Source organism: Coturnix japonica, chromosome 6 (genome assembly GCF_001577835.2).
Source record: "Coturnix japonica isolate 7356 chromosome 6, Coturnix japonica 2.1, whole genome shotgun sequence".
In the NCBI taxonomy this organism is placed as follows: Eukaryota; Metazoa; Chordata; class Aves; order Galliformes; family Phasianidae; genus Coturnix; species Coturnix japonica.
In genome coordinates, this window is record NC_029521.1 from 8438109 (window position 1) to 8449070 (window position 10962).

General features: G+C 37.2%; 1 protein-coding gene across 3 annotated transcripts; it reads right to left on the reverse strand.

Annotated features, from left to right (window-relative positions):
- Window positions 1-663: 663 nt before the first annotated feature.
- DNAJC12 (DnaJ heat shock protein family (Hsp40) member C12) lies at window positions 664-10942 on the reverse strand. 3 transcript variants are annotated; one of them, XM_015866384.2, is made up of 6 exons: window positions 10450-10942; window positions 8292-8397; window positions 6110-6188; window positions 4380-4519; window positions 3421-3619; window positions 664-1792 (listed from the first exon to the last, which is right to left on the reverse strand). In XM_015866384.2, exons 2-6 carry the CDS (start codon window positions 8367-8369, stop codon window positions 1698-1700), a joined length of 591 nt encoding a protein of 196 aa, XP_015721870.1. In that variant the 5' UTR covers window positions 8370-8397; window positions 10450-10942; the 3' UTR covers window positions 664-1697. The 3 variants fall into 3 exon arrangements, with proteins under 3 accessions (XP_015721870.1, XP_015721869.1, XP_015721866.1); XM_015866383.2 differs by having other exon boundaries at window positions 8292-8703; window positions 10450-10941; XM_015866380.2 differs by lacking the exon at window positions 10450-10942 and having other exon boundaries at window positions 8292-10255.
- Window positions 10943-10962: the final 20 nt, after the last annotated feature.

Sequence of the window (10962 nt, forward strand, 5' to 3'; positions counted from 1 at the left end):
GATAAAATGGACTGAAATCTTTCTTGAGCAGATACCTTCCAATAGAGAGAAGTAAATATGTAATAATATTTAGGAGATATTACAAAGAATTATTACTATTATCTGTTTTCAGCTGAAAAATTCACGAGGGAAAAAGAACACAGAATAATTTTGTATAAGAAGGATGATGCGTTGTAAAAATAGCTGTCACTACTGCTGTCATCAAAGTAGGATCAGTGTAACTATAAGAGTAGAACAGCATTGCTTTGAGCCTTTATAAACTAATTGGTGCAAACACTACTGGAGTTATCACCAGTGTCAGCTCCTGTAAAGAAAACTGGCATCAGAACAACAATACGAACGTATCTAATGATATGTACACATGATCTGTATCGCAGTAGCAAGTATGTGCATTACAGCTTGTTGCAAATAAGCACCAAGCAGAAGTGTGGCAGGACAGTCAGCACATCACACCACTGGCACAACAAGACCATATGTTTTTCTTCAGGAAGAATAGATGTCATACAATCGACTTCATGTTGAGAAAAGGCCACAGTTCTTAGATTAGACTTTACACACAGGTTCCCTGGATCCATAACTGGATTCCCTTCAGTGTTTCCTTGCTGGGAACAAGTTACAAGAAATTCAAGAGGGATCATTAAAAAAAAAAAAAACACCCAATAATCCTTTCTGTATGTATGCAGTTTTATTTGTTGCTGTCGGAATCACTTGCCCACACAAAAACACAACGCCAATTAGCTGATATATTAGTCAGGATTACAAAGAAGGAAGCAAATGCAAACTACACACAACACAGGATTTGAGAAGTCAGTCAACATGTTTAAAATCTTACATGATAAATTTTTGACATGTTAGTGCAGGCTGGCCTGATTCTTCATAATTAGGGTCATATCAGGGTTTTGTATGCTGTTTGTGAGGCCACAGAAGGGAAGAAAGTAACTACTAAGCTAGGACAACACTGGCATACAAGAGGTATTGGATTTCCACCAACAAATCTTTACAAGAAGAGTTTCTGTCCAGTAAAGCAAGGTTCTGGAATTGCCTTCTAAAACAAATTGTTGGTGCAAAAAGCTTACTTATTATGACAGAACGCATGTGATTTTTGATCCACCATGGTTACTTGCTGGATAATAATAAGGTTCTTATTTCCTTTATATTGTAAAATTACAACTGTCCAACAAGTTAGGCTTGTAGAAGTATCATGAATGCATGCATTACAAATCACTGTGGTAAGTACAATGCAGTAGAGAACCAAAGTACATAGTTTAGAAGCAAGCACAGTTTCAAGTCCATTGTCATACAGTTTTTGGTAGATCATCATTTAACAGAGTAACATCTTGGAATCTAGCATTGACTTTTGTTTCTGCTGAGAAAATATTATTATCACAGAACTAAAAAACACATTACTTACTACACAATATTTAAAAACACAAGAAACAGTATACAAGACATTAGGTAAATACACCAGATTGCTTGACATTAGTACTGAAAAGGGCTTTGCTTACTGAACCTTCTTATTAAAACAGACCTCCGCCTGTAATGACCATAGAATGTGTGTTAACAGATACAGATGTTGCATTTATTCAAACAACGCTCAAATCACAGTGAATGAATACAAAATACAAATAACTTAAAACTGCTGCAAATAATACCGAGTTGTTGAATAGATGACCTCACACTCCTGTGTATTTTGCATTTTAGATCTCATAATTTCTGAATTTCCTCAGAAGATCTGATGGGGCATCCCCTGACCAGCGGAAACGTAAGTGCCAGTAGTTTCCCTCTGAAAATCCTTGGGGTAAAAAGAAAGAAAGGCAAGTGAATCATTATTTCAAACAACACAGTATTATAGGTTTGTAATAACAGTCCATCTTCCCCCAAAAAGCAAGAAAAAATTAGTCACTTTCAAGTGCTCTTGACTAAAAGGGATAACCGCTGCGTTCTTGGCATCATTTGAACAAGAACTAAAGCAAACACCAAATTTTGAGATATATATCACCTGGAAAGAGTTCAAGGGAGAACAGTAAGAATTATGAGAACTCTAAAAAGCTGAACTTAGAATGAAATAGTAAACAAAAAAACCCATGCTTAATCTGAAGAAGGAGACAGAAAAGGTGTCAGGATTAGTCTCCAAGCATATGAAAGGCAGCAGCTTGAAGGGCAGGTGTATACTTTCTACACACAGAGGAGATGAGGAGTTTCTCAGGCCCTTACCTATATTTTTTAATTTTTATGTTGTTTTTTTCTAATGCCTGTATTTTTATTATCTATAAGCTGCGAATATTAAAACATGCTCTTTCTACATCAGGAAGCTGAAACCTGTTACTACTGTTAGATTACTTCATTCAGGTTGAAATGTAGATGTTGAATTGTAGTCTGTGAGTCTTCTGCACTAGAAGATGGAAGGCAAATCTATCTCTGTTTGAAATGAGCATCCAATATTACAGATTTTCCTGGGTGAAACCAAAGGAAGTTATCAACATGCTAACATCAGGTATGAACACAGCTGCTCACAAAGGCTCTGAAAAATAAATAAATTCTGATGACCGCATTTATTGGCACATATATATATATATATATGCCTACTGGATATATTAAGTAGGCATTTCTTGGGTTTGATTGTTTCACCTTCGCACCTATGAAGAAAGCTTACTGCCACAAGGAACAAGGCAACATTTTGTTTACTTTGAAATTTAATTCCTTTACCAAACTCTACAAAGCCAATTTCATTATCTAAATTAACGAATAGGATAATGTTATAAGTTAACTAACTGGGAAGAAATGTCAGGACTTGGTTTAATAATATTTCTCTGATAATATATATCTAACATTATGAAACTGCTGAAGCATGAAACAGAACAGAGGGTGGCCGCTGTGGTAAGTTAAATTTGGTTCAGATATACTAACCTAAAAATAGATAGGAAATACTAACTGGCCAGATGATAGTTTCTGAAACACATCATTGCTTCTGGTGTGGGCACTACTTTTAAATAAATAACAAAAAACAACCCACAAAAGAAAACTTCAAACCCTGATTTTTAATCCTCATGAGCTCATCAGATACAGACTGTGCATAAGTATTGAATGCTGGATTTAAAGAAAAAGGAAAAAAAAAAAAAAAAAGGAACCTAAATGTTTTATGTAATAGGATTTAATGTTTTGGTGTTGCTTTTTTTTTTTTTCTAGCAGGAAAAGTGAGTTTTCATTTTGATTTAGGAATAACTAGCATTAGTTTTACTAGCTAGCAGGCAAAGCAAAGCAGGGAAAAAGGCGTGAAAGCTTCAAAAACAGCAAGAACAAAAACAAATCCTAAAAGCTATAACAAAATCCCAACCCAAAACCACATTTAAAAAAGCAAGCAGATGTGTTTCAGGACAGTCCTGCCTTCTGCAGTCTTCTGTAACCGCTGGTTTTACTTACTTGGGGAGTCTGGATTCTTTGAAGACTGTGGTTTTACATCAGGAATTGCAACATCTTGCTCCCTGTTCCCATCGGACAATCCATCTTCACTGTTTTCAGTTTTCTGGGTCCAAATCTCATTAGTTAAGTTGTTGCTATTGTTCAAGTCAGGAGCTTCCAGCATTTGATCCTTCTTATTTTGGACAGCCCAGTGCATCGACTACAGAAATGCAAAAATAAAAAATGATGTACCAATTTCTATGCTTTAAAATTAAAAAATAAAAATAATTTTTAAAAAATGATGTTTTCTCTCCTACATTGTAATAAACAGTTAAATAAAGTACATACTAGAAAAGCTTGTGGGTGAAGAAGATAAGGAAACATGGTAACATACTACAAATAGCATTTGAGAGGATAGTCCATGTCAGGCAAAGTCAAAGAACAAAACTCAGATGTATGCCAAATTACTTGAGATGCTTTTTAAGGGAGCTTGAGTGACTTTTATTTCTATTTTCAAAGCTGCCTTTGACTTTCAAAAGCAAGACAATTTTGAAGCTTTTACTATTGAAGTCAGCAGTATGACTCCTGTGTGGAACTGAACTATGCTTGGTGAGATACTTCCATCAAACATTTAAACTCAGGTTCAGCTAAAGAAGTTCTCAAATATCAACAGTAAGCAGAATTGAGGCAGGAAGGATTAGAAAGGGAAACATTCATTCAGCTGTCTAAATATATGACCATGCAGATTTGTAACAATCATGCACTGTAACAATGCAGAAACTAATCAAACATTGGGGAATTAGAACCCAGTAGAAACACACCAGCAAAATCAGTAGGGAAAGCAATCCTCAGAACATCCATTTCTAAGCTGTAACATGTAGATAATACACATGAAAGTGGCAACCTGAAGAATGTGCTGGAACTGGAACATTCCTTATGGGTCAGCCCTACCTCGGTGCTCAGTCTTAGACAACACCAACCGTTTTCACAGAGCTGCTCAAGGCCTCCCACTGCTGGAAAGGAATGGTGATTTTGCTTCTCCTCCAGTAATCATAGCGCGCTCGACTCTCTTCGTTGATAAGAACCTCCTTAGCTTGCTGCAGCTTCTGGAAATTCTCCACTACAAAGCAACCCGAAAAGATGCTAAAGCCAACACTTGTTTCCAATGTCATCAATTCAGGTCTGCCAGCAGCACAAGCTAAATTGACAAGCAGACCAACAAGCACATTGAGGAATCTAAATATAGTGAAAATTAACTAAATTGTGCATTTAATTAGGTAGTTTTTCCACATATGCTAAAACATTATCTAGGATACCTGACTGCACAAATGAGAGCTCTTACTTCTCCCTACAGGATAATTTTTCATTAAATGGTTACTAAGGATGCAGCTGCACATTACTATTTGTAGAAAGGTCATAAAGATTTAGATTTATCTAAGAGCCACCTGCATTGCACTGATCTATTACTGTTATTATTCATATATTCGACTTTACAAATCAGATTTCTTTTGAAATATAAAGCCCGATCAAAATTTATAAGCTTAAATCAAACAACAGACAACACATTGGGGAAGCAGTTCTGCAGTTTCCTTTTTCTAGCATCACTAGTTTTCAATAATAATAAAGATATTTTAATTAATCTTTACTGAGCTTAGTTAAGCTGATGAAATATAAAACCATAACCTTTCACCAGCAATCTGAAAAGGCATTTAACATAAATGCAGCATGTTTGGGTAAATGGGGCGTAAAATTCTTTCTAACATTTGGCACTTGGCCTCCCCTGAGTTACTAAGCTTCATTGCCTTCAGAGGGAGCTGTGGGGCTATGGCCATGGAACAGTTTCTTGTTACCCTGCTGCATAAGCCAGAATTTGCTGCAGTCTGTTACAGTGATTCCATTGGTGCTTGTGTTACTCAGTAAATCAGATACTAGTGATGAGGTTACAGGTGGTAGGTTGTCTCTCAAAATCCAGATCTCAAGAGGTTCCTTGTCAGAGAATACCAAAGAGACATCCTACCTATGTTGCCTTTCAATCTCACCTTGCAAGGGAAAGGCACGCTGCCTGAGGGCTCTGCTGGAGGCACTGGGGCGGGAGCCTCCCATAGCAGCCACTGCATTCACAGCTCTGCTGTCCCAGGGGAGTGTTTACAGTTAAATTATTAGGAATGGATCCAAATAAAAAGCTTTGTGCATTAACCATCATAACAGTTGCAAGAATATAAACTGCCCAGACAAAGATGAGCATAGATTAGAGCTGTCTTTTGGTTATAAATGGGTAAGTTTATCTCCAAACAACTCAGGTGCTGCTTAGATGTCACAGGTATAGCTTGGATGTGATGAACTGTGTGCTTAATTGAGACATTGGCTGATGTTCTGCAAACAGATGGCTACTACGTGGTGCTGGCTTCTCTTTATTTCCAATAATTAAATTACACTATAAGAAACTGAAGTACATTTAATATGATCCTGATTATCTTATTCCTGGACGCAAATTAACTAGTTGACGTAAGTGAGACATCTGAAAGATACTGGGCTTGGAAGCAGTCCAACTTCATAGGTCTAAGAAGGGCTACACTCCATAAACAATTTCTATATTCCATAGGAATAAATTATGTTAAAAATTATGTTAAGTGTCATGGTTGAATTTAATGTCATAGTCATTTTAGTTATCTTAGAAGCAGATCACTTTCAAACAGAGAAAAAGACATACCTGCTTTGGGGTTTCCTGGGTGTTTGTCAGGATGACACTCGAGGGCTTTAATCTTAAATTCTGCAAGAATTTGTTCAACCTAAGCAGGGTATCAGATTTGAAGTGAGTAAACACACAGAAAAGATTTTCAAATTTGCTCTTTGAAAGGGGTTGGGAGAGCAACAAAGAATGTTGAATGATTCTTTTCCTGTTCACTTCACAAACTTTTAGCACAGGCACAGCAGCCAACAACAATCATGTGTCAGTGACACTGATTTCATTATCAACACACTGGTTCTTATTTTCATTTTGGTGAAACTCGGTAATCCAATACAGTGAGTTTGCTTTAAGAAAAACATGTGAAGATCACTTGTGCATAGTAAACTCTGTCAGAATGACATGGGTTTTCTAGCTCAGATACCATAAAACTAGACTAAGAACAGATCACAGTCTTCCTGTCAAGTTAATTTTCTGGGCAAAGGCTGGTATGGAATAGAATTTGTTACAACATCATTTTTCTGTAAAACAAAACAACATGTCACGTAACTGGCTGCCCTAATTTTGTGGTCATATGCTGGGAAAAGCTTATGTGACATTTATACAATTAATATTTAAATATATATATATATATATATATACAATATATGTGTGTATATACATATATGTGTGTGTGTACATATGTATAGTATACATATAAAGTTATCTTATACCTACTAGAATAACAATGTTATTAGATGAAGGATGCAGGATAATGATCACCTCAGCCCCTCCAGTAGGAAGATCAGCACAAGGCACGAAAATACTATGAGTGCACAAGAGTAAATTTGCTTCTGTACAGGCCCAAAGAAGGGTGCATAGAAGCCTGTACTGCTACAAATACTTGATGCATATAGAAATCAGTGTGATTGCAAAATACTTGTAATGCTTCAAATTCTTGTAAATGCTAGTAGCAATCATGCACATCATCCTGAGAGGAGGAATCATAGTATTCAGTCAACTTGTTATCTCAGTTTGCGCTCCCACGTCAAAAACAATGTTGCAACATCTGCTGCTTTTCTCACAAAATAGTTCTAGTACTTGCTAGATTATTTTTCAGGACCCACTGTCAATTATTCCACCTTTTGAATTTCGTTTTGAAGCAATTTGAAAAATCAATATCAAATGTGCATGAACTATCCATTAATTAATAAGGCCGTAAGGTATTAATGTGAGCTAGGAGATGAGAAATAGCATCTGCAAACAAGCCTAGATATGAACTTTAACACTGCCCTCTGCTGGGATGTCACATTAGGAGCTCTCTTGGGGAAAGCTCTAAATCATCTTCTGCGACAGACCTAAGATGTTCACTAATTGGCTTTCAGCGACATAAATTTTACCAACATTTGACCACTATGACAAATGAAAGCATCTGATTAAATTTACTGAGCAAAACATAGCTCTCGTGCACCCTGAATTTACCATTCATTACAGCAGAGTAATCAAAACTCCTCTTTCAATAGCTGAACCTAATTCCAGCAGCTAGATTAAAAAATAATAGCTCACCACTAACTCAGACTATCCAAAAACATTACATGGACATCTCTAGGAAGAAGAGTATTTGTTTAAGTGCAAGCCATATGACTGCTTACATAGTTCTAAATCAAGTTGTAAGTTACCAAAATGATCATTTAAAAATCATTAATATGACAGATGAAAAGGATGCACTTTGTGTTTCCCTTCCCAACAATGAATGCAATTTTTAAGAGAAAGAGGGATAAATATATACTTGAGAAATTCAATAGCGCCGTCAGTCACTGACAGCTCTGAACTTTCAGCCAGTTGCACATAAATAGCTTCTTCATCTTTTAACACTGCTAATGTATGCCAATATGTTACTTGCATGTTGGCAAATCTATGCAGTTGGCTCACAATATAAAACCATATCACATGTTGAACTAAATTATTTAATAAGCCATTTCACCTATGTCTGTAATACAGCCCTGTATCATAAGACATTTTTAGTGCGAGCCTCATTCTAAGATCTGAACGTTGGCACACAGATCACAAAAATGAGCTTTGCAAAGAGAGAGAAAAGTAGCAAGAAAGATTTGCAGAGCATTTCAAATAGTTCCACCTTTAGAGATTAATAATTTCAAATCCCCCCCCTGCAGATACACAAGGACATTCAAAATGTTATTAACCTGGAGGTGGGAAAGGCTCTTACCGTAGACAGTTCATCACATCCCAGCAAGTTGTAGTAATCTTCCAACTCATCCAGTCTGCAGTTCAAAATTGCATCCATCGGGGCTGGTCCGGCAGGCTTTTACAAGCTGAGGCACAGCAGGTTTAAAATATTATATCGATACACGGCTCACAAATAGGTTTAATAGCAGCCCAGGGAAACAGGCGATTTCCACACAGGTCTGCAGCTCTCTCCAGCGCTTTTTAATACAGAGAGCTGACACACATGAATTGTCTTGAATTCTCCGCCTGCCATTGGTCCCTGCAGGATGCCAATCCGCTTGCACAAACACGCCGATGGCAATGCTCCATGGGATTTGTAGTCACCCAAATCATTTCAACATCAAACTCTGGGTCTCCTCCAAACTGCATTCTGGATTCTCAGTAAAATCTTTCTGTATTTGAGAAACAGATTGTGCAGATAGCCAGTTCAAGTCAGTTTCACTGACTTTACGCTCCTATGCTCCAGAGCCTATATATTCTAAAAGATATTTTCTGCTTTATTTTTAAGTGATTGCTTCTAAATTAATGATGACTGGGATGGACACTTCAGTGAATGAAGCCCCAACCTTGACAAATCATCTGGTTCTGTCAACTCCTTCAACAGAAAAGGTAAATCCTTGTGTGAGGGATAATTAGCACACATACGTATTATTATTCAAAAACAAACAGTTCATTGCTTTTCATACAGCTGCATGTCCGTCTAAATAAAGCCTATGAAAAGACAGCATATAAAGATAATAGGCTTGCTGTCTCCTATCAAAAGAAACAAAAGTTCCCAGTTATTTCAAATAGCACCTTAAAGGCCTGTATCACATGCACAACACCTTTGTAAAATTCATTTGACTTTTAAATGAAACGCATTTTAATTTGAACTACAATTAATGATCAAGGTCTCAACAATGCCCACGTTCATGCTTAACTGTATTCTCCTATGATCCACTGATTTTAAAAGGTAATACCTCGGGGTAACAGTAACCACATGCTGGAGCCTTTCCTCTGGAGCCTAAGGAGCTGTATTTTTACTGTCCCTGTTCAAGAGCTTTGTAATGCAAGATGTTTAAAGTCACAAAATACTGCTGATTCTTTAACACTTATATTGCCTTGAATATTTATATAATCTTAGATGCAGTAACCTAGGCGAGTCTCTGCAAAATAGATACATGGGGTATGATTAAAGCTATCACGGTGCTAAGTGAAGCAGTGAAGGACCTTGTTTAGGACTGTTTATCAAATATGGAACACGTAAACCTCACATTTACAACTGCTAAGGTTTGCTCTATGTTAATATTACTTATAGTGTTCATTTTGCAAGATTATCTGCACAATTATCTGCGATTTCAGGGCTATATTGTCTGAAAGTTCTCATTTTTCTGTATGTTCAGATAGCCTGTTCAGATTATAAAACGCAACAAACACATGAAAGAAAGAAGCAGCAGTACCAATGTGTGGGCCTTGGTGAAACTACTTAAACTAATCAGAGAACATCGGTGTATTTCTCAGAGAATACAAAACAGATTTTTCCAACAAAATGGATGAACATATACAAATGTCTCCCTCTTCTCCATTCCTTACTTAATAATGAACCACAAAAGTATAATGAAGAAAGAAAGGCGTTTTAGCAAGAGATCATGTCAATATTTAAATAGATAGTACTTTGGGGGAGGACAAAAAACAAACAGCTGTTCCACATCCCCAGCAGCACTCCTGACATACCGTTCTTGGCCAAGTATTTCTGTGTATTTGCATAAGGTGAAAGGGAAGGTTCTTTTTAACCCTTTTTCCCTGCAGGTTTCAGTACCTTTTTTTTTGTGCCACAAAGTGAACTGCAAATGCAAGAGCAGGATTCAACTGACAAAACCCTGAGCCTTGCAAGCTTTTTGCTCACAGGGAGTTTTCCCCACCTATACTCTGTTCAGATGGAATGAACAAGAACTCCAAACCGCAGCAGTGGACATACTTGTTTTTCCCTCCTCCCAGGGACTTCCAGTGCTTGGGATACAAACAAAAGGGTTGAGCATGGAAGCTGCAAAATACTAATAGAGCAGAGTAGCACAGTCAGTTGCTGCTCCTTAACAGAACAACTCACGGAGCATCTCAAGGAGAGGAAAAGAACCCACATATAAAAATATAAAGATTACCTTCAGGTGATAAGCGTTGTTTGAATGGAAATCACAGCACAGGAGATGGTGTAGTGTATGTGTATTCACATGTTTTGGTTAGTGTAGCTCAGAACATACAAACAGTACAGAAAGTGAGGAAATCTCCTATTTGTCCTCTGTACCCAGCCACTAACAAAATGTTTGTGTTCATTCCCGACACGTAATCAACGTTGCTTGCTTAGAGTCAGGAGCAAAACTAAATCCTGGCTCAGTGTAACAGAAGGCTTGCCATCCACTTGTTGGACCAAAATGGCTATTTATATATAATCTGTATTTCAATGTATTCCCATACAATGTATCAAATCTTCCATTACCAGTTCTTCACAATCAACTCGAGTTGTTTTGCTTCCCAAGGATAGAGCACACAGAATGCAAGGAACAACATCAGTAAGTGCAGGGCTGTAAGAAACCGGATGAGGTTTAACAAAAGCAAATGTAGAGTCTTACACCTGGGTAGAAATAATTGCATGCACCAGTACAGGCTGGGGGAAG

What these genes read in the sequence shown, in the direction of transcription:
- DNAJC12 (XM_015866384.2), bottom strand. Translation starts at nt 8,369, where the DNA reads ATGGATGCAATTTTGAACTGCAGACTGGATGAGTTGGAAGATTACTAC. An exon ending in GATGTGATGAACTGTCTACG is followed by an intron (nt 6,189 to 8,291) that starts GTAAGAGCCTTT and finishes TACCCTGCTTAG; the next exon opens with GTTGAACAAATTCTTGCAGA. An exon ending in AAAGAATCCAGACTCCCCAA is followed by an intron (nt 1,793 to 3,420) that starts GTAAGTAAAACC and finishes TTTTACCCCAAG; the next exon opens with GATTTTCAGAGGGAAACTAC.